Source organism: Danio rerio, chromosome 12, assembly GCF_052040795.2.
Source record: "Danio rerio strain M-AB ecotype USA chromosome 12, GRCz13ab, whole genome shotgun sequence".
Lineage (NCBI taxonomy): Eukaryota > Metazoa > Chordata > Actinopteri > Cypriniformes > Danionidae > Danio > Danio rerio.
The window spans coordinates 5,970,001-5,994,096 of record NC_141032.1 but is presented as its reverse complement, the minus strand read 5'-3'; the positions used below and the strand labels follow the sequence as shown (position 1 = coordinate 5,994,096).

At 37.3% G+C, this 24,096-nt stretch overlaps 2 protein-coding genes across 51 annotated transcripts in view; one reads left to right on the top strand and one right to left on the bottom strand.

Annotated features, from left to right (window-relative positions):
• Window positions 1–433: 433 nt before the first annotated feature.
• On the top strand, window positions 434–19,098 carry noc3l (NOC3-like DNA replication regulator). The gene is made up of 21 exons (NM_001002863.1): window positions 434–552; window positions 2,394–2,604; window positions 2,685–2,811; window positions 3,828–3,985; window positions 4,087–4,146; window positions 6,524–6,654; window positions 6,738–6,899; window positions 8,526–8,619; window positions 8,691–8,866; window positions 10,829–10,957; window positions 11,624–11,755; window positions 13,301–13,381; window positions 14,343–14,443; window positions 14,538–14,610; window positions 16,309–16,372; window positions 16,507–16,578; window positions 16,998–17,179; window positions 17,251–17,379; window positions 18,541–18,638; window positions 18,758–18,842; window positions 18,916–19,098. Exons 1-21 carry the CDS (start codon window positions 544–546, stop codon window positions 19,042–19,044), a joined length of 2,403 nt encoding a protein of 800 aa, NP_001002863.1. The 5' UTR covers window positions 434–543; the 3' UTR covers window positions 19,045–19,098.
• The window catches only part of plce1 (phospholipase C, epsilon 1), a 159,872-nt gene continuing 154,863 nt past the window's right edge, over window positions 19,088–24,096 (bottom strand). For 34 of the 50 annotated variants that reach the window (XM_087275309.1, XM_087275301.1, XM_087275310.1 and 31 more), the window contains one exon: window positions 19,088–20,674. Coding sequence is in view for 18 of the 50 variants with exons in the window: in XM_087275301.1 (XP_087131427.1) it covers window positions 20,535–20,674 (140 nt within the window). In the remaining 32 variants the exon portion in view is untranslated. The remainder of the gene's footprint in view (window positions 20,675–24,096) is intronic. The other 16 variants (XR_015503549.1, XR_015503554.1, XR_015503561.1 and 13 more) reach the window with 5 other exon arrangements.

Genomic DNA, 24,096 nt, shown 5'->3' with positions numbered 1-24,096 from the left:
CAAAACAGCATCAGCACTATTTGATTGACTTTGAACAATTAAGTACTTTATTAGTCATAGACTGCTAATGTGATTACACTCTTTAGAATTTGTAATTGATACTTTGTAATATTATATTATATTATATTATATTATATTATATTATATTATATTATATTATATTATATTATATTATATTATATTAATTATATTATATTATATTATATTATATTATATTATATTATATTATATTATATTATATTATATTATATTATATTATATTATATTATATTATATTATATTATCAAGGAGAAAGTCTGAATGTGTGAATCTAAAGTCAACTTTACCTCAGTATTAATACCTTTTGTAGGTATTCGTTTCTCCAGGCCACAAGATGGCGCGTGAAGGCGGTGTGTGCGGGGTTCATCTAGTTTTCTCCATTAGTTTACTTCCTGTCCATGTGGTGCGTGTTTGAAGAGTGGATTCATGCACTCTTCAGTTTTAGGATTAAACTGAATCACACGTTTGAATTATTGTCGACCTTAAGTCAAATCATCGCTCAAAATGGGCCCGGTAAGTCATTTTTTGATTGTCACAAAAAAAAAAAAAACGCGTGTGTGTATTTATTAAAACTTCAGCTGCTGTTGGTCATGTTTCTCAGTGAACTGCTGCTTCATTATCCTAAATTGTGTTTTTAAGAGGAATATTCGAGACCGAATAGTCTTTATTTCAATATATTGTATTAGTCAAAACGTTGCCGAGTCACATGTAATGAAATAATAACGTAAAACCTTCCGTGTCATATTGTTTAACAGTTACTGGTGTAATCCATACAGCATCAAACCACAGTATTGTCATTTATTTCATGTCGAAAAACATTTTTTATGGTTATTTTAATCAACAAAAGTGGTGTAATAATATATATATATATATATATATATATATATATATATATATATATATATATATATATATATATACACACACACACATACATATATACATGTATATATATATATATCTATGGGCCATTTACTGTAACAGAGGTTGGTTTTATATTTGCACATTCGTTTATTCAGTCTCTATGTTGTTTACCATTTTACTTTGAATATTCGATCAGAATTAGCATGCAAGTATGACTATAAAAAATTAACACTGTTTAATTGACTGTAAACAATGCTGTACTTTGATAATCATTGGCTGTTAATATTATTTCCCTATTTATAATTTGCAAAGAATACTTTTTCTGAAACTATATTATTAAGGAGAATGTCTGAATATCCGAATATACAACCAACTTTACCTCTGTGTTTACTAGAGTTGGTTTTATATTCGAACGGGATACATCTTAATGTACAAACTAATTAAAGCTGTTTCATTCTTTTATTGCTCTGTTGCTCGAATAAAAACACTTTCATCATTGTCCTGATTCATATATGAAGAAGTTACGGCTTATTTATATTTGTTGTGAGCAATTCCATGCAAATGTCAACCTTGCCATGAAAAAAAAGAAGTTTTTTTGTGTAGGCTTTAGTTTAACAGTACTTAAAAAATACTCTAAATGTCTCTGTCAAGGTTTTAAAACCAATGTAAACCAATAACCCAAGTCACACAAGTCCAATTTCACATCTGCCACATCAATAACAAAGCTTTTTGTCAAAATCAATAGTTTTTGTTCTATAGTGAGCCGAATATCATTCTTTTGATTAGCATTATTTCTTATAGATTGTGCAGTTTAATTCACTGAATTTTTACAAAGTTTGTTATATACAGTGCTCAGCATAATAGGAGTACACCCCATTTTAAAAAATTATTTTTTTTCTTCTTTTCTCAGTGAATTTAGGCGATGTATTTTGGTGCATTTAAACAAAACATATTTATTAAACATATGTATTAAAATAATGTTTTAGTGACCAAACATTTTCATTAGAAAATGAAAGTTAATGCAATTAAATTCAAGCTAAATATTGCAAAATTAAATTACAACCTACAAAATTTCAACTTAATTTTTCCTTTTTTTTTTTTTTTTTTTTGCTTCTCTTGACTTTTCCTCTTTTAAAAATTTAGATTTAATATTTTTCTATAACAAATTTGTGTGTACTAGTTTTTGGACCGTTATCGTAAGTTTTTTGTAAGGTTTTGTTAGATAAGCTCCAGATTTGGCTTCAGTACTGACTAATCTAATGTATATGCACACAAAATATTGTAGAGCTTCCTATTCAAATCCGATTTTTTGTTTTTGTTTTTTTGGTCACATCCATAATGTTGTTAATGTGTACATATTGTTATAATGTTAACAAATACTTTCTATGTGAATTAATGGTTTAAGATTTTACTGCAAATGCCACACTGGAATTGCTCATGTACATTAGCATCCATGATTCATCTGTGTGTTAATCTGTATTTTACTCAAGGCTTCTAAAAGAAACAAGAAAAAGAGGCCTAGCTTCAGAAAGTTACTGAAAACCAGTAACCTGAAGCTAGAAAACAAACTGAAGAATCGGCAGTTTAAGCAACAGAGTTCGGCTAAAAAACAACGCAAAGAGCAGAGGAAACTCCACAAGGCCATTTCTGATGTTTCCCATCAGACCCTCAAACCCCTGGAGCGCTACAAGAAGAGACCCGGTGAGCCAACATTGGTTTCTGGGTTGTTTTGCATGAGCTCAGTGCTGTTGGAGTTTTGTAATGTTGATGTTGGATTACAGAGGATGAAGAGGAGGAGGAAGAGTTCCTGGAGTCTCTGCCCACAGATATGATGGATGAAGATGATCTGGAACACATCAGAGCCATCGCACAGAAAGCCTCTTTTCTGACCCGCGACCTCTCTTCATGGTAAGCTCAGAGTTAAACACGTGCAGTACGCAAATCACTAGATATTTCTTTCTTAACAGACTCTTATGCCACGGTCACACTACAGATTGAGCATGCAAAATTCTGTTGGATGGCGCTGCGAAATAGGGCGAGATTAAACAAGATGACTAGACATTAAAAAGTGGTGATTAAAGAGTGGTGGGTCCATATTTACAATTTTTGTCCAGAGAGGTCATGTTTTGTTCTTCGATTGGTCTCACACAGTCACATGATGTTATTTTGCTGGTAAGACTTCACCAGGCTTGAACTTTCCAATGCAGCGAACTGCGAAACTTGTTGCTCGAGCTTGCGTTTTCGGTCTGATGCATTAGCATGCATATTTATGAATGGAAGTCTTGTGCAGTGTGGCCACGGCTTTAGGTTATTAAGAAGGTTTAGGTTATTAAATTTTTTCCCAGCTTTTATTTTATTCATTATATTATTATTATTATTATTATTATTATTACTTTTAAATATTTTTTTTTTATAAATTTGTTTTGATGGACAAAATTTTTCATCAAATGACTTTATATAATTATTTATTATTCTTATTTATGATAATTATTATCAATATTTAAATAATATTACAATTATCATATTAATCAAAAAGATTCCTTTTTTATTTGTCTTACATTTTTCGGGATTTATGATTCACTAAATATTTATTGACAAGCATTTTAATAAAATGCATATTTATTTTGCACAACTTTTTGTATTTACTACAGAGAACAATTCAGTAAAAATAATGTTTTATATATATATATATATATATATATATATATATATATATATAATTTGATGAGTGCATTTTAAATGACAATAATAATGCATTTCTGTCGCAACTTTTCAAAACCAAACTTTTACCTTGGCAGGTTTTAGTAAAGGCCTTTGTCTCTAATGTGCGTGCATTTCTTTGCCAAAGAATGGTGAAATGCTGTTGCTTCTGTTGATAAAGTTCACATTTATGTCTTGATGTTTCTCGTTTTGTGTAATTGCAGTGCTCCAGTACATGCCAAAAAGCATAAGTCTGAGCAGGCGCTGGAGAATTATGAGAAGATGCCCAGAAAGATGCAGCAGGAGGAAGAGAAAGAGCTTATTCACTTGCTGCCCATCAAAGACAAGAGTGGCCTGATCCCTCAGAGCATGGAGAAACCTGGTGCGTATGTGTCTGTGTGCGCGTCTGTGTGTCCACTGCAGTCATGCGACTCCTCAGAGGGTGCTTGATCATTAAATGTGTTGTTTCATTGTGTTCCTTAGTTTTACCACAGGCAGAAGAAGAAGAAGAGGAACCAAACCAGGAGGTTTACTTACAAAAAGGTTTGTGGAAATTTGTACACACATATTATAAAAATAAAGGTAATTTTAAGGGTCAGTTTAAGAAGTTGTGTTGTAGTTTTTTGATGCTCTAAATTTGTAAGTGTTTTAAGTTTAAATTGTAAGTTAATTTTATTTAAAAATGAAGTTTAGCTTTTAGAGCTGGGTAAAAATTCATAGTAATTAATTGCATTCACAAAAAAAGTTTCTTTTGACAATGTGTGTGTGTGTGTTTATTATGTGTGTGTGTGTATATATGCATGCATATATTTGAGAAAATGGATTTATATTAAGATATAAAATATATATGTATATAATACAAATTATATATACATTTAAATATCTTTGCAACAAAATTTTTTTTTACAGTTTTGTTTCCATCACATAAACAAAATAAATATTTAAAATACACACACATGTATATTATGTCAAATAACTTTTGTTTTGGATGCAATCAATCTTTGCCCAGCACTAATGTTTTTATGATTTGATATGATTGTGGTATGTAAAAAGTTCCTCCTTTCAATTTCTGCCCTAATTTTTTTTAGATTAGTAGAAATAAAAGTCCACTTTGCTATTTCTCAAGTATTATCCTCAATTATCTCAGTAAGGCTGCTGGATTTTTAAAAATACATTTTAAAGTAGGTTACAATATAAACTAGTAGCTTTACTTAGTAAAAATTTAGCACAAGAGTCTTCTTAAAAAAACTGTTTATGCATAATTTTTATTGTTTAGTACAGTGGTTCTCAAACTTTTTTCCTCAAGTACCACCTCAGAAAAAAATAGTCTCTCCAAGTACCACCAAAAATGAGCAGTATTGAAATACAATAGCGTAGTAGACCCAGTACAGCAGCTACACCTCTGCACACTTAAAGGGCCATGAAACCCCCTCGTTTCAGCAGGGTGTTTTCACACCTCTACTTTGGAAAAAGTCAGAAAAGTGGGCGTGTCCAGCTTTGTTTAGGGGGGAGTGTCGGAGGAAGAAAAGAGGCTTGGTGTGGGAGTGTCTATTTGGGCACGCGCGAGTTTCAGAGTCAAAACACACAACCACAGCGGACAATGTGACTGTGTTTACATGGACATCTGTAGTCGAATTATTTGCCAAATGGTGGACTTTAACTGCAGTTTATCTCTTTCATTCAGGGAATTCATTCATGTCACTCCCGACAAACGCGATATTTGATTCGAGGAACTGCTCTAAGCGTGTATTTTTCATGCAATGTTTGATACCGCACGGCGAATGAGAGAAAAAAAACTCAGCATTTCCCGGAAACTTAGATGCACACGGCAGGTAGCGTCAGAAAGCCGCGTGTGTTATTCCGGTCACAAAATCCAACACGAGGTTATAGTTTAATTGTAACTGTTAGTGCTAACTTGTTTACACTCGGTGCAATAGTTTGTTTGATACGAATAAAATACGAACTGAATAAACAAAGAGCACTGTTCGCTCACTTACCAAATCTGTAGAGACAGGAAAATCCACAGCAACTAGAGCCGCGTCTTTATTTAGAGGAGACTACAAGCGAATCCGGATCTCAGCGTTTGCAGATGAGAACAGCTCTCAGGTAAACAATGTTCCTCCTTAGACATGTAAGTTGTTGTCGAGCGTCGCTTACACTGTAATCCACACGTGACTTCAGCTGCGCTCTCACAGAGAGAAAATGAAAACAAAACTTAACTGCAGCAAACTATAAAAGCAACACTTCACGCTTGTTTTGCCAACACAACATGGCGTCTCTGCCGTCTACACGCTGACAGTAATGAATATTAATGAAGTTGCATAATAGAGCGCGCTGATTGGTTTGAACCAAGCCTTACTCATGCATTAATGCATCACACTGTAAGACGTAATAAGACACACTCTGGCACAGACGTCCAGTCTGCACGCTGGAATACACGCTATTATGTCATGACCGTGACGCAGCTTCAAAAATTCGTTTCAAACCGGAAGTACGAATTTGCTTGAAATAACGCAAAAACAACCAATTTACACTTTTTAGTGAAATATAGGTGTCCTAATAGTGTTTTTAGCAGTGTGGGACACATATACGACTGTCAACAGCTCAAAAAATGTGTTTTGGTGTTTCGTGACCCTTTAAAAAACGTGGCAGATTACCACAGAAATATAGGCTATATGGCATATTAAATAGATCATTTTTGAAAATTTTTTAATGTGTGTAGCATGTACATGACATATTTCATTCCTCCGAGTATCACTAGAAGGAAGCCTGTGTACCACTAATGGTACACGTACCACAGTTTGAGAACCACTGGTTAAGTAGAATGAATCTTTTTGTTTTTGTACTCATTTAATGCACATTTAGCTTTGATGAAAAGAAACTTTCGTTTTATTTGTGCTGATTGTTGAAATCTGTTCAGAGGAGGAACCAGAGAGCGCTCCATTGCTAACACCTCAGGAGCAGTTTGAGCAGCGCGCACAGAAACTGATGGAGAAGAAACTGCGCATCGCCGCTCTGTCCTCTGCAATACTGGCAGATCCACATGTTAATGTAAGGCACACTGGCATCTCTCTGTGTGTGGGTGATCTGTACTGCTGTTAAACACGTGTGCTGATGTTTCTTGTGCGTTTCAGATCAAGAAGCTGAAGGAGCTGAGGGCCATGCTGATGGAGACAGACCCCTGCGTTGCCGTCACCGTCAGAAAGTTAGTCATGGTCTCCCTCATGGAGGTCTTTAAGGACATTGTGCCGGCATATCGAATCCGACCTCTGACGGAAGAAGAGAAGGCCGCAAAGGTGCAGTGACTTGATTATTCTTTTCATTTTGAGTAAAAGATGTTTCCAGTGTGCTTTAAAAAAGACAACAAAAAATGCTTGCTTGAAAGAAATGAAACAATAAATTGCATTGATGTAAAAAGTTTACAGATACAGTGGTCTCGTTAATCTCGTTATTCAGTTTTTTAATTAATTAAAGCAATATTATTGACTAATATGAAAATGTTCATCTGATTTATGCACAATTCAGTTTTTACAGTAATATTTTCTGTCTTTTAGTAAAGATATTATATGAGAGACTTGCTTTGTTTACCAAATAAAGTGCATCTAATTGGATTTGCAATTTAAACATTAAATAAAAGTTTAAAAGGTATTACTTTTTACTTAACATATTAAGGTTTAGTTATGATACTCCCAAAATAATTCCGCAGATTTTTACCAACATTCTCCGCAGAAATAGCAAAATCTTCTGCAGATTCCGTCAGGCCCTGGTAATAAGTAAATAAGTAGAAGTCAGCTTTATTTTTTGCAATTATTGTATATGTTTTAAAGCTGTAAAACCCCTCACTACACTATTTTCTCAGACAGCCATTAACATTTTCACACTTTTCTCTCTTGTTTAATCACTTTCACAGTTCCTTCGTAGGAAAATAAGTCCAGTATTATAGAATGAAACCAAAGATCAAAACCTGCTGTCAGGAGCAAACATTTGTTTGAGAAGATTTAATTATTTTAATTATTGATAGATTTAATTTATTCCGAATGGCGCGTTAGAGCCCCGTAACGAGAGCTGCCTTCCTTTAGCACAGGCATGTCCAAACTCGGTCCTGGAGGGCCGGTGTCCTGCAAAGTTTAGTTCCAACCCCAATCAGACACACCTGGGCTAGCTAACCAAGCTCTTACTAGGCTTTCTAGAAACATCCTTGCAGGTGTGTTGAGGCAAGTTGGAGCTAAAATCTGCAGGACACCGGACCGATTTTGGACACCCCTGCTTTAGCATATCCAGAGGTCGATGTTCAGTATTGTGCTATGGTTAGCATCTTCCACTGCTTTTGGGTGCTACCTGCAGAACGTTTGGCTGATATTATGGGGCCAATTTAGTTCTGCGGCCAATTTAGTTCACCCAATTCAACTATAGCACATGTGTTTGGACTGTGCGGGAAAACAGAGCACTCGGAGGAAACCCACAGAAACACGTGGAGAACATGCAAACTCCACACAGAAATGCCAACTTAACCAGCCAGGATTTGAACCAGCGACTTTCTTGCTGTGAGGCCACAGTGCTAACCACTAAGCCATCGTGTCGCCTCTGTTACAGTTTTCAACATTATTATTTCCAACATTGTTACAGACTCAAAAATGCAGATCCTGCCATGTGACTATTGCAAATGTGCACATTGTGATATCGTTGCTGAAACCATATCTCGTGCAGCCCCAAAACAAATCTAAACTAATTTAAAAGTCTATTGAAACTGCGTTTATGAATTATGTGACTTATATTCTGTAAAAATGTTCATTGAGAATTCAAAATATGTTCATTAGGACTTAATTGGGGCCGCTCTTTAGACAGGTGGACTCCAGGAAAAAAAAAAAAGACTATAATGTGTGTGAAATAAATTGCTTCATGCATCTGCCTTTCTGCTTCAGGTGAAGAAAGAGACGCTGCAGCTCAGAGAGTTTGAGGAGGGTCTGGTCAGCCAGTATAAGTTTTACCTGGAGGAGCTGGAACAGACAGTCAAAGGTAGATCTCTGTTCTCTGCTCTACCTGTTCATCCATTGTTTGTTTGTCTGACTGATCTGCTGTCGTTTCAGACTGGAAGCAGAAGAAGGAGAAGAGAAGTCAGGCCGTGTCTCTGCAGTCCTACAAGGGTCTTGCTGAAGTGGCCGTGCGCTGCATCTGTGAGCTGCTGGTTGCTCTGCCACACTTCAACTTCCACAACAACATTATAGTCATGCTGGTGCCTTTGATGAATGACTCCGACAAGAAGGTCAGTCTGCTAACTGTCAGCCATACACAGATCAAGACTACAATATTAGCCCTCCTGCCATGATGATAAAAAATTATTTAGCAAGATACTCCACATGTCATTTTCTGGAATAGTATATTTAATTGTATATTTAAAAGGTCTATTCCAGATATTGAAGGTCCAGGAATTTTATATTTGTTTAGATTGTAATGACTGGTTTTTCATTAATAAAAATGTATCTCTGATTTTTTCCCCCCATGTTTCCTATCAAGCTGTTCACATATTTGCTTGTTGTTATCGCTAGACTATTTTTTTTTTACTAAAATTTTAATTTATTGATTTTTTTTCCCACTTGGAAATTGAAATGCGGTCATGAAAAATACTGACTGTTAAATACTGTATGGTGTTGTTGTTTTTTTTGTCTTTTTTTTTTGTCTGTTCTTCTTAGATTTTGCGTAAAATATACACAATTACATATCTCAGTTAATTAAAAAAAAATTTGACCTCAAGAATCATAGGTTTCTCTTGTAACAACATGAGGTATCACACACCAGTTAAGCACTTTCTATAAGCAAAAACAATGCAGATGGTGTTGCAGCCATTTTAGCTGTCCTGGCTGACCAAAAATTGCAGGAAATCTGTGTCAGTAAAAAAAGTGCAAGCTCCTATAAACTTTGCACCAATATTTTTGTTTAATTTAGCATTGACAGAATCGGATTATTCTGGAGGAACTGCTGAACAGTCCAGCTGCCTGTCGCTCTTTATTATAGATCATGGAAATTCAGCTGATTAGTCAGTGGAAAGTGAGGGAATTTGATATGTGGCTTAGAGTGGGAACTCTGTAAAGCGCAATTTAAAGTCTTGGTTAGATTAACTAGTCAAGTAGGGTTGATAATTCAAGTAATTGGACAACTGGTCTGTTCTGTAGCCAGTTTAAAATCTTAAGTTGGCTAATATTATAAAAACTAATATAAAAATAATAAAAAACAATATTTAAAAAATTATTGTAAAAAATGTAAAGACTGCTTTAAAAGCTAAAACAGTTCCTCCAGGATTTTGCAGGACTTTATTTTGATTTATGTGGCCAAAAATGACAGATTTTAAAATGAATAAAATTTTTTTTTTTTTTTAAGACATTGGGTTCTGTAACATAAAATAGCACTTAATTTCAACATATGTAACCAAATAACAATTAAACTCATTAACATATTAATAATAAAACAACTGAAAAAAAGCTAAAAAAAGAAAAAAAAAAAGAAAAAGATAAGCAGAAGAAAATTAGATAAAAAATAATAAAGTAAATTTAAAGTGCCCACAAGTTTCTTTTACACGAATCTGCTCATGCGCTGCGTGCACACACACACATACACGCTGCATTCTGCTCTGCTAGCACATGCGCTGTGAAAGAGGCCTGACACCATGCCGGTGTTACGTGGTGAGAGCCTGCAAAAAAAAAGTCTTTATTCAAGTAATTTCACTCACCTCAAATTTTTTTCTGCGTCTTTCAGAGTACTATTTGTTGGTAAATGTGCACGTCCGTGTGCGTGTCAGTGTGCGTGCGTGCCTGTGTGTGTGTAAAATGCTGTCTTCTTCTGGTGAAATTTGTTCTGGTATTCTGGGTAAATACATTCAGTAATGATGTCATAGAAAGCATCTAGACCCAGTTTTGCAGAAAATCTGTGGCATTTCATAAAAAAATGTGAGATCTGCAAAATTTTGTGTAGTTTGCTTGTTTTTGTGATAAATTCAGCAATCTCAAAATCCTGGAAGGACTGTAAACGAAATGAGACCTTCTCCAAAACAAAAAAATATAATAGGAAATACTGTAAAAATTTTCTTGCTCTGTTAAACAGCACTTGGGAAATATTTGAAGGATTGGACAGGAGGGCTAATCATTTTGTCTTCAATTGTGCTTGAAACAATTCGTTTTAAGGAATACCTGTGGAAGTACCATTTGTGCTGGTGTTGTTTGTGTCTGTTCAGGTGTCTGAGATGTGTTGTGAAGCTGTAAAGAAGCTGCTGAAACAGGATAAAGTGGGCCAGGCCTCGTTAGCCATGGTCAAGGTGATCTCAGGAATGGTCAAGAGCAGGAACTATAGGATCAAACCAGTGGTATGTTCACTCATACTGTGCTCTTCATGTTGTCTCCAATAAGCGCCCAACACATCATACTTCGTGCCAATGACGAAAAGACTAAATGCATTTGCCATAAGTATTTCTATACAAGTATTTCGGGCAAGAAAATTAACACCGTTTCATTGTCCATCAGCATTATGATCAGAACATTTGTTCTAACATTGTAAATATTAAAGGGGCAGTTCACTCAATAATGAAAATTTCCTCATGTACTTTCTCCAAGTGGTTCAAAACCTCATGATCTTCTGATTTTCTTCCCTCCGGCGAACATGAAGCAAGATATTCTGAAGAATGAAAGGCCGTTGACTTCCATAGTGTTTTAGTTTCTATTATGCTTATCAATTGTCTTTTATTCCCCAACATCTTCAGTATATCCTCTTTTGATTTCAACAGAAGAAAGAAACTAATTTTCATTTTTGGGTGAACTATTCATTCAATAGTTGTTTGATTTCTTATATGGCAACTAAAATCTTTTAACTACTCCAGACCTTCTAGTCAGACTTTCTTTAATCAATATTGCCACCCAAGCTCAAGTCAAATCTTAAATGTTCAGCTGTGTTGAAACAACAATTGAATGAGTGTGTTGTTCATTGCTGTGTGAGCTTCCGTTTTGCAGTAATGTGATGTTTTGCGAATATCCAGGTGCTGAACTGTCTTCTGTGTCTGAGAATAAAAGAAGTGGACATGAAGAAAGACACTGAAGATACTGCACCCAAAAAAAAGTTCATGTCATTCAAGGAGAAGAGGAAAAATTTATCCAGGATGCAGCGGAAGGTCTGAAATCAAGCCAGTGTCACACAAATGTCATGATTTGAAGTTGTGTATATGGTATAAGACTGTATTGCTGATCTCCCCACACACACAAGCCTTCTGCTAATTGTGTGCTCTACACTTGTTTATTTACTCTTGAAAAGGACTCTGCGTATGTCTGTATTTCAGAACATATATTGCTTAACGTTTAACACATCATCACCGTGATTTAATCATTAATTTAGAGTTAATACTGAATCCTTTATATTTTTATTAAATATTATTATAAAATGCCCATTGAGCAAATAAAATAGGATTTTTGTAAATTCTTGATATGATGTAAATTCTTATTTACTTCATAGACTACTTTATATCTAATATATACTTTTTACACTTCATATAATATATGCTCTATACCAGGGGTCACCAATCTCGTTCCTGGAGGTCTGGTGCCCTGCAGGGTTTAGCTCCAACTTGCCTCAACACACCTGCCTGGATGTTTCGAGTATACCTAGTAAGAGCTTGGTTAGCTTGTTCAGGTGTGTTTGATTAGGGTTGGAGCTAAAATCTGCAGGACACCGGCCCTCCAGTAACAAGTTTGGTGATCCCTGATCTATACCTGCTTCATATACTTAAGTGCACAGGTGTCAAACTCAGATCCAAAAGGGCCGCAGCTCTGCACAGTTTAGTTCCAACCCTAATTAAACGCACCTGATCAAACTAATTGAGTCCTTCAGGCTTGTTTGAAACCTACAGGTAAGTGTGTTGGAGCAGGGTTGGAACTAAACTGTGCAGGGCTTCGGCCCTCCAGGAATTGAGTTTGACGCCCCTGCTCAAGTGCTTCTAAACATTTAAGAATTTCTTTCTTATGTTAAACACAAAACTATATATTCTGAGGAATGTTGGAAAAAAGCTGCCATTGACATCTATCCGCTTGTTAAGTCGCTATGTATCGCAGATGAATGAAATACTGTTATTGGGTCCAGGCCGCTACTCATTTGAATTGAGAAAATATTGTTTTATGGCCACTTTTAAGTCCTATCACATATTAAAGTGAATTGTTTATAAAGTCATAGTGTACACAACCGTCTCTGGACTTGCTGCATCACAAATACCACATTTTTAACAATTTATAAAAAAATGTATCACTATCTGGCCATCGTATATTAGATATGGATATATACATTATGATTGTGTTTTTTGAAAGTATTACATTGCTTTATAAAATTACCATTTGATGGGTCTCCCCATACAGTTTGATAGAGCACTTGGACATGGAAGCTGCTTCAAATGACAGCACACTTAACAAGCGGACAGTGGGAACAAAAATACTGTTAAAGTTAATGGCTGTTTCTGTGTTCAGCAGTAACTTCAAACTGGTTTAGATCAAGTGAAGGAAGAATAAATGACCGTATTTTCACTTTTGGTTGAACTATTCTTTTATTTGGAAGAGTGGACATTGTTGGACAGCAGTTTTTTCACTATAATTGTGGCCTTAGCTTGAGCTTTAGCTTGATTTCAACCTTATTCGTTTGGTTTTGGTATTTGAATGCATCTTCTTGTGAACAGTGGAAGAAAGCAGAGGAGAAGCTGCAGAAGGAACTGCTGGAAGCTGAAGCTACAGAGAGCAAGGAGAAGAAAATTAAACTGGTGAGTGATGCAAGATTAGATTGAGAGTTGAACTGTTTTCGCATTCATAATCTAAATGAAAAGCTCGATCTACCTGCATCCTAATAGGCTTCATCATGAAATACATTTTTTTCTGTCATTTGTTTTTGTTATTTTAATTATGGCATATTCTGCTGACTGTGCTTGTATTATCCCAAATGTTTGGAATAAGGATTATATTCAGAGAAATAAGCAGTTTAAAGTAATATGAAGTGTGTGCTGTGTGTTTAACACACACCCTCCATTTCCGGTTTGATTTTTAACAAGGACACAACAAAGATCAGTCCAGGATTTCTCTTCAGGCGAGTTTTTGAGAAGTTTGCGAAAAATATTGCAGCATTTCTTTTATTATTATAATGTCTATGATAATGATATATGAAATATGATTATTAAAGTATTGTCTCATGATGGAGATCACATGCTGGATGAGAAGCATGTATTAACCTACTTGAGCACATTGAATTCACAACTACTATAATGTTTCTGAATGTAAAACTATGCAGATGGTGCATAGTGTCCCGACTATCCAAAGTATGCTGGAAATCTTAGACAATTAAAAGGAAAACTCTGCAGTTTGCTTGATTTTGCAGTAAATAAATCCTGGAAGGTTTGAAAGATGCTTTAATATGTTGTGTGATTTATTCAACTGCACAGGGCAGCATTCTAACAGAAGCCTAGAATGGATTTAGTCTATTAAAACAGCACTGCTGCTTCTCCATGTGATCATAAGCTGAAGGAAAGCTTTACATAGGATGTATTGAAGAACACAACTCCCATGATTTCACACTCGGCCATAGCACCATCAAACTATGCGTTTGTTTGTTGGGAATATGCATCCTCTAGTGGCCAATATGACATACAGCCCCTATAATGCATGAACATGTTATAGTAGGATTTCATGTAGTTAATATTCACAGTGTTAATCATCCATCTTTGTTTGCAGCACACAGAGACGCTGAACGTCGTGTTCTTAATCTACTTCAGGATACTGAAGAAAGCTCAGAAGTCCGTCTTACTGTCCTCCGTTTTAGAAGGTCTTGCAAAGTAAGAAACGCCCCATGTATAACAACTTTATTAGTCTTATTGCATTGTCAACATGGGTTCATGTGAGTAATGTTGTTGAAACTGTTTCCTGAAGGTTTGCTCATCTGATAAACCTGGAGTTCTTTGATGATTTGTTAGCCGTGTTGTACAACCTCATCACATCAGGGGTAAGCATTTCAACACTGAGCTCCTGCTTTCTGTTAAAGGACACAATAGTCATGTTGTTTTTTGTAAACACACTTCTATTAATCTTACACGAACATCCAAAGTGCACTAAAACTTCCAGAACACATTACAAGTCAACTCGTACTAAAGGGCCAAGAAACCCCCCATTTCAGCAGGCTGTTTTCACACCTATAGTTTAGAAAAAGTCAGGAAAGTGGGTGTGTCTAGCTCTGTTTGGGTGGGAGTGTTGGGGGAGGGAAAATGGGCAGGGTTTGAATAAAAATGGGAGTTGCCATTTGGGCACGCACTGAGGACAGAGGAAAAACAAACACACACGCAGGGGAGAAAGACAGTGTGTTTAATGATGGTGAAATTCTGATACCGCACGTCGTATAAGAGAAAAAAAACCTCTGTATTTCTCGGTAACTCAGATGCACGCGGCAGGTCAAAAAGCTGTGTGTGTGTGTAGACAATCCTGTCACAAAATGTGGCAAAAATTAAACACGACGGTCGGCAATAGCTTGCTTGCAGTGTTCACGTGTTTACACACAGAGAGCAGCATTTACAGCGGATCTTTCAATATTGTGGTGATATTAACGTACTGTAAACTAAGTAACTTAGAAATCATTTGACTAAGGTCTGTCTTTAAACACTGTAAGAGTACTGCTGACCATACCAACTATAACTTTGCCATCTGAATGAACAAAGAAAGGGCGCTGATCGCACACACTTACCGAATCTGTAGAGACAGGACAATCAACACCAACTGGAGCTGCGTCTTTATTTAAAGGAGACGAGCAGCAAATCTGGATTTCACCATGGATGCGAAAAGCTCTCGAGTAAAAAATGTTCCAAACAAACGTATTTCTGCCGCGCGTCACGTGCACTGATCCACACCTGAGTCCATCAGCGCTCTCATAGAGAGAAAAAGAAAACAAAACCTTCACATTATGAAAGCAACACTGACGACCCGTATCTCCAAACAATTCTTATTCTTTTCCCACAACTTTTGGCAACACGACGTGTGTCGTCTCTCTGCCGTCTGAACACCGTTTCAGGTACAGTCGAAGACAGCTAGCATGCATATTAATGAAGTTGCAGCTCATACACTATAGAGTGCACTGATTAGTTTGAACCAAGTCTTACTCATGAATCAATGCAACACACTCAGAGACGTAATATGGGACACCTAGGTACAGACGTCCAATCTACACGCTGGAATACATGCTAAAATCTCATGGTCGTGACGAGCTTCATAATTTCGTTTCAAACCTTAAGTATAAATTTGCTTGAAATAACGCAAAAACAACCAATTTTCACTTTTTTAGTGAGATAAATGTGTCCTAATAGTGTTTTTAGCAGTGTGGGACACATATACCACTGTCAACAGCTCAAAACATGTGTTTTGGTGTTTCGGGACTCAGAATTCTCTCTTCAGTTGTCAGACACCCACATAAAAATATGCTATGGTTATTGATCTATACTATAGTGTTTTTTTGACACCTCCAATAGAGATAGAGCAATCAGCTAAATGTTGCTAGAATTAGTGTTTATGTATGGGCGATATATATTGTCATGAAAAATGAGTGTGGTCATCTCCATGTGTTGTGTGATGTTGATATATTGATTATTGTTAAAGGCCAGCCTGTATTCTGTTATTGTGCCGATTGTGTGAGGCTCAACTGTTGTTCTTCTCTCAGGATCTGACGTATCGCGAGAGTCTCCACTGCATTCTCACGTCCTTCCACATCCTTTCAGGACAAGGTCAGTGTGTCTCCACAGCTCTGCTCACACACACACACACACACACACACACACACACACACACACACACACACACACACCTCACCTCACCTCACAGAGCTCACACGCATATCTGTGATTCCTCAATATTGCAGGTGACGTCCTCAACATTGACCCCCTGAAATTCTACAGCCACTTGTACAGAACGCTGCTGACGCTACACGCAGGTACAGACTCCAATCCATATCAGCCTCAACATCCTGTCATCTGAACACCCCGTCTGCTCATCACCAATTACATGCACAATTATCATGTTGCTTTTTTCATGCAGGACACATTATTAGATTATTATATAAGATAAAATGACCCAAGTTCTGTTTCCATCCACACATTTCATCTCTGCTATGAGGGTAGAAAAAACAACAACTTATCTCTAATAGACAACTGCCGTGTACTTATTCTGTGATAGAAACAAAAAGGGTTGCCAGATTGAAACTTCTTAGCTTTGAGATTATTTGCCATGACTTGATTTTATTTTTCTTTTGTGTGTACGCGTGTGCATGTTTAAAGCACACTCATGAACACATCAGCTGGATCTGTTTTTCCTGTGATATTGCACTGATTTGCTGTTGTGTCTGTTGTGCAGGAGGAGTGAATGAGGACACTGTGATCGTCCTGCAGTGTCTGGACGTGATGCTGTCCAAGCGCAGGAAGCAGGTGACGCTGCAGAGAGCGCAGGCCTTCCTCAAGAGGCTGAACACTGTGGCTCTACATCTGCTGCCAGACTCGTGTGTGGGCATTCTGGCTGCTAACAGGATGCTGATGCAGGTGAGATGAGACATTGCTCTGATGAAGATGATGATGATACTCATGTTAATCTGTGCTTGTGTTTTGTGTAGACCTTCCCCAAGTGTGACATCCTTCTGGATAATGAGACGCAGGGCAGTGGTGTGTATCTGCCAGAGCTGGACGTGCCTGAATACTGCAACCCGCAGAACACAGCACTCTGGGAGCTGCACTTACTCAAGGTACAGCATAGCAAACACACACACACACACACACACACACACACACACACAACTTTTTAAACTGAAAAGCAATCTCCATCCACATTATACAGCATAACACGCATGATACGTGACTATTCACACCCACTGGGCATGCAGATATTTTACCAGCATCCATACTTGTACTCTACTGGTGGTGTAATGGTCACATGAGGAGGGCTTGATGAATCAGGGACCAATAGAGAAGGTCCAGAAGAGGATTGTTGATAGCTAAACCTCTGTTTTTAACAGTCTGAACCACAACACCAGCATCTCCAGACTAAAACAGCGTCTTTTGCATTTTCAAAATATTAGCTTTTCGTTTGCATAGACATCATTAGGTGTCTAGTCAGTTACACTAGTTTGCACCAATTCTGGGTTTTAGGCACCATGACGGAAGCTCAGTTCAGCTGCTCTATAAGTGTGGTTTATTCATAAACTACCTTCGAGAGGATCACGTGCTCATGATCAACACGGCTGGCTCCTTGTGAACTCGAGACTTACCTGAGCTCGAATTCCCCTCTCGCCCTTCTAATGGGAGGGAGCCCTGGGCTCGAGGATATTATGAGCTCAGGGCTCTCTCCCAGGACAACATGCCAAGTACGCTTTATTGATTATCAGCTTAGTGTGAACTGTTGAAAGAAACATAACTGGCTAATCTATCTTCATTGTACAGACCCCACGCATAACTTCTTTTAAAACAGCTGTATGATATTGGAGAAATCTGACATTGTGATATTTTGTTTTGCTGCAGTATATTAAGTGATATGAATACAATTTCAGCAGATTTCACTAACTTAGATTGACGGGATGATCAAGTCTTTTTCACAGCTTTATGCTTTTCTGGAGAGTCTAACACTATTCCAGTACAGAAATGAAACAATCAGGTTTAAAATAACATGCTCAATATTGTATAAATAATAAAATGCATATAAAATATTTTAATTCTAATGAATATAATCTTGTGCTGTGACTATTGCAGATACAGACATATCACTGCTCAAATTATACATTGTTCAGCCTTAATGTGAACTCCTCCACAAGCACTGAGAGCTGGTGACTCTGGAAAATAAAACCTACTCAGCATTGCTCATTCAAGTGTGTGTGTTTTTGTATGTGTGTGTTCGTCTGTGTGTGTTTCAGAGCCATTATCATCCCGTGGTGAGGAAGTTTGCAGCTCATCTGATGAAGGGAGCTCCTAGTGAAGGATCTGGTGCTCTGGGTGTGGAGCTCAGCAGAAGGTAAACACACACACACACACACACACACACACACACACACACACACACACACACACATTTCCAGTGGTTTAAGTGCTGCTGGTTTAAGATGAAGCTAAAGGTTTGTTGTGTGTCTGCAGGTCTCCGTTACAGCTCTTTGAAGACTACAGTGTGAAAGACATGAGCTTTAACCCACCTGTTGCAGGACCACCTTCCAAGAAAAAGGTCTTCACCGAACTATCAAAGCTTCCTCTTATCTATTGTGTGCATTTTTAATAGTGTTTATTTTATATTGCAGGAGTATTTCACCATCGGTCATGCATTCTTACATAGTGAGCTGAGTCGTCAGATTGATGCCGCTCTTCAGGAGGAACCTGAACAGATGAGTCTAGACTTCACATCACCACACACACAGCAGGAACCATGAACAGATGATTACAGTATGGTGTAAAATAATAAATGATATCCGCTTTGATTTCTACTTGTTCTTTTATTGGCATCATTTAGCATGTGCACTCATGTAAAATGACTGAAAATGTTTCTTCAACACTATTTATTAATGAAAAAGGGGTGATTTCAAGTAAACAAACGACCCGAGTATTGACATCACAATATCAACAGTACATTCCTATAAGGGGTTACATTAGTAAAAAGTTAAGAACAGAGATTCTACATGAACTGAAAATAACAGCACTGTACATTAAAATACACGAGGCTGTAGTGTACCACACACAAAGTATACTTCAATGGTGCCTACCAGCGCCTTAAAAGCACTAAATATTCAGAGCTCCTCTTAAAACCAAATTACAAAAATACAAACATTATACAGGATGAACATTCATGCCCTTAAAAATAAATTAATGCAAGATTTCATTATCATATGTACACACTCTGGAAAAGTACAGCCAACCGGGGCTATAAGAGTCAATAAATTATTAAAGATTTCACATCAAGAAAGAAAATGGACCACTTAAAGTTTAAAAGAGACATTTTCAACAAAGTAAAGTAAAGCAGACCATTCAACTGCTGCACAGCAAATGGAGAAATCTCACAAACATAGATCAGGGGTGTCCAGACTCGGTTTTTAGGGCCGGTGTCCTGCATAGTTTAGCTCCAACTACCGTCAACACACTAGTACAGCTTGTTTAGGTGTGTTTAATTGGGGTTGGAACTAAAATATGCAGGACACCGGCCCTCCAGGACCGAGTTTGGACACCCCTAACATAGAAAAACAACTGACTAAACCAAACTGGCATTCAAAGGTCATATAGGATATAAACTTCCAAATTTCACTGACTTCAAAATATTCCCCAAAACAAGTCCTGCAACTGAAGAAGTCTAAAGAAGACAGGAAACACTTCACAGAAAAAAAGTCTAATAAATAAAAGCACTTCAGCCAAGAAGAGGAATTAAAAAAGTGCAGAGTGTAACATGAATGATGAAAGCGCTAGTGAAAACTGTTCAATACAGTAACATGTACACTGCCACACTACAGCGGCGCTTCTTCAAATGCTGATTTAGAGTAATACTGCAATACTGATGCCCGTTTGACCAGGATCACTCAGCATGCTGAGCTGGTGCTGATTTCAATGCAGTGAGTGTGCAATAAAGCCAGCTAATGCAATCAGCTGCTAAACCGTGCAGAAATAAGTCTGCTCAAACATCCTGTGCACAAATCAAATCAATAAAAAAAAAGAGACAAATGTGCCAGGGGCAATTTCATCCAAAAAAAAAAGGGGATGTAAATAAAGTAAAAATGTGTTGATTTCAAAATAACACCGATGTGCAAAACCACAGAAGAATCTGAGATGCATCTGAATGCATTCAATGATGGATCACTTACAGTACTGTTAACACCAGCAGAACAGAAGTGAAGCGTCTTCATCTGGAGCTCAGACCACTGCTGCTCTGCCTGCCTCATTTATGCAGCTTCCAGTTCCACAGCAGCGGGAGAGACCACCCGGACAAGGCCGAGACACCGTCACCACACTGGGAGCGTCTCGGAGAGCCCAAGCGGCCCTCAGCCATCCAGGCCTTCAGCCCCAGAGACAGAGACCCTGCAGAGGAAAACACAAGAGGACATTCAGTCTCCTGCTAAATACATGATTCTGGTGCTGAATGATCTGAGAACACACAATACTCTTGATTCATCTTGACCTCATACCTGCCTCATTCTGTCAAATTCACATTCACCTACAGGCCAGAAGACACAGATCAGTTATCTAGCTTGGACTATTTTCAGGTGCTGTGTAATATCAATGACTACGTTTACGTGGACATCGGCGGGTAGAGTATCCAAAATCCCAAATCTATACTATAATTTTTACTCACGTAAAAGTAACAATCATAAAAGTTACCCAAGTAAGAGTAAAAAAGTATCTGATGAAAAAATTACTCAAGTAAATAGTTACTAGTTAACACATATATATATATATGTATATATGGGCGAAGCAGTAGGTAGTGCTGTCACCTCACAGCAAAAAGGTCGCTGGTTCGAACCTCGGCTCAGTTAGCGTTTCTGTGTGGAGTTTGCATGTTCTCCCTGCATATAACATCTTTTCTCCTCTGGAAACAGTATGTTTTATATCAGCTGAAATAAACGCAGTTTATAAAACCATGTTAAGGTCAATATTATTTCCCCCCTTAAGCTATTTGTATATATGTTTGTCTTACGACTGTGTTTTTTTCAGGTAGGAGCTGGAATTCATGTATATGTTGTAATGTCAGTTCGATGTACAGCATGAACAGCATTATCAAACTGCTCTTATTGACATCTTGGAGTGAAAACAGACTGAACTTGAGGCCACGAGTTACCTGGTCCAATAAACTCACTGCACAGACAGCGTGACCGTCCTTCTCAGAGCGGCAGAAAGGCATGGCGTAACGGCAGCATAAACTCGCACGTCTTCCTCGAGTCATCATTCAAAGATTGGCGTGCACGCTCAAACCGAAAGCGGGAGACTCGTTTCTATAAATACGTCTCACGACACAACCTCTCCAATGCGGCACCTCGAGATATTTGCAAACAATTTAAATGAATCATATGATTATCATTTGACAGTAGCGGAGGAACGATGCCAAATGTAGTGAAATGAGTACTGATTTTTCTCTAATCATTTACTTGAGTAAGAGTAAGAGTAGACTTTTTTTAAATGTACTCAAAGTACACGTTACCCAATAATTTTACTCAAGTAAATGTAACAAAGTAAATTTAATTCCTTACTACCCATCTCTGGAGATCAGTAATGGAATGATTCATCTTAATCTGAGTAAGACAACAAAATGATTCTCTGGAGTTTCATGTAATTTCTGCTGTTTAATTTTTGATTTGTGGACTTTAACTGCAGTTTGGCACTTTCACTTTTATCCAGGAATATTTCTTCATGCCCCCGTGACAAACGAGATATTGGATTTGCGTAAGAACTGCTGGAAGAGTGTTGTTTTAATGGAACTTGATACTGAACATCATATGGGGGAAAAACATAGTCCTCCTGTCTATAGTCCTCCACTGGCTAGGTTGGTGCAGAGAATAGTGTTTAACAGCTGTGTGTGTATAGACTATCCTGTGACAAAATGCAGTGAAAATCCTACACGACTGTAATAGTTTGATCGCGGGGTTTACATGTCTGAGTTGCTCTTCAATAATACATCTAAAATCAGCATAATCCACATGTCCTAAATTGATTTCTGTTTAGTTGGATTATTACTTTAGTCAGATTAAGGTCTTTAAAAATTGCTGTTTATATGGTCGACTCTTAATCAGAGTATTGTCTTAATCATATAAAATCAGATTGTTGATGTCCATGTAAACATACTCAGTGTGTCTGCTGCAGCCATACTACGCCAGCAAAGTTCCTTGATTATTATTACGCCAGGATCAGAATATAGTTCCAAGCCAGATCAACCTAGAGAACAGCAACAGTTCTTTTCTTCCCTACTGTAGTCAACATTTAAAGTGGATCAAAACAGCTTTTCAAAATGGGCCCAAGACAAGAATGAATGTCTTTCAATAGTTTTAGGACAACTTTGTCCACTTCATTTGAAGATTCACTGCAATTCACACTAACGCCGTCTACTGTTTGGTTTCATTATTCTCTACAGAGTCGTCAAGCTTTAGTAACATGATCAAAACTCTTTTTGACATTGAGCAAGATGCTAACGGTCTACTCTGATTTAATGATTTATGCTAAGCTAGGGATGCTAATAAAACATATTAAAGCAGAAACGAGTGTGTGACGGTATTAGCATGAACAGAGTTAGTCTCACTAGTAAGCACTGCTCATTTCTCTGCACTTGAACATTCTTCCAAACATTCAGCATAATGTAAGTACATCATCAGCAACATATATTACACCGTTCTGGTGGGTGTTTGGATATTTTTATGAAAAAAAAAAAAAAACTTCAAACCATGTGAGGTCCCCATACAATCATCAACGTTAGTCCATGTACACACACAATTGACTTGGCATTAATAAATATGAGGATGCAGAAATGTCATGCCTCCAGTCCTCAAACTGTACAGGACTGTGTCTTCAGCACTCCTGAAGACATGCTGCACTCTCAGAAATAAAGCTATGTGAGCGGTCACTGGGGTGGCACCATTTCAAAAGGTACACATTTGTACCATTCACACGGGGCTTCAGCGTCAACGCTTGACTGAAGCCGTGTCTGAAGTTGGGGCTGAAACAATTGTCATAGAAGTGTCAGCCAATGAAATTCAGTCAGCAATAGGCCACTGTCTAGCTGGTGTATTTGCACACAGCAATCTGATTGGCTGACGCTTCCGTCGGCGCTTGAAAAGTTGAGCTACTCCCAACTTCAGCAGCAAGCAACGCCTCTGAAGCAGCGATGACGGATCCACAAAGCAGTTCGGCAACGCCTGGCGTCACCCATTCAAAGTGAATGTGAAGCGTTGACGCTGACGCCCTGTGTGAATGGGGCGTTAAAGGCTTCATATTGGTAGTATATATACATACCTAAAAATTAAGAGGAACACTTTTGTACTTTTTAAGTGCTAATATATACCCTTGAGGTATTCATATGGACCTTTTAGATACAAATGTGTAAGTTTGAAAAGATACCACACCAGTGACAGCTCTCATAGCTTTATTTCTGAGAGTGTGCCGTGTTAACTGTGAAATCAACAGCAGAACACTGTCAAATGAGAAGGTACACCCTGGAGCTTGATAATGGAGCCTTTTCACAAAACAATTATGAAGCGTTTAACATCTTCAGCATCTTAAATCCTTGAGAGTTTTTTTTATATTTAAACTCTTAAATTTATGTATTATATCATATTTATATCAAATTACAAAAAACTAATTAAACAGGAGTTTGTACTGCAGTGTCTATGTGAGGACAGTATATTTGATCTTATTCTCTCCTCTGGCTGCCGTCATCAGTCTCACACTATTGTTTTCTCTTTTACAATTTTTCTTTTATTATTTCAGCAAATAGGATTGTAAAATAATGATAAGTT

Coding starts and splice junctions, on each gene's coding strand:
- noc3l (NM_001002863.1), top strand. Junction 2,812..3,827: donor ACCCGCGACCTCTCTTCATG/GTAAGCTCAGAG, acceptor GTGTAATTGCAG/TGCTCCAGTACATGCCAAAA. Junction 6,900..8,525: donor AAGAAGAGAAGGCCGCAAAG/GTGCAGTGACTT, acceptor TTTCTGCTTCAG/GTGAAGAAAGAGACGCTGCA.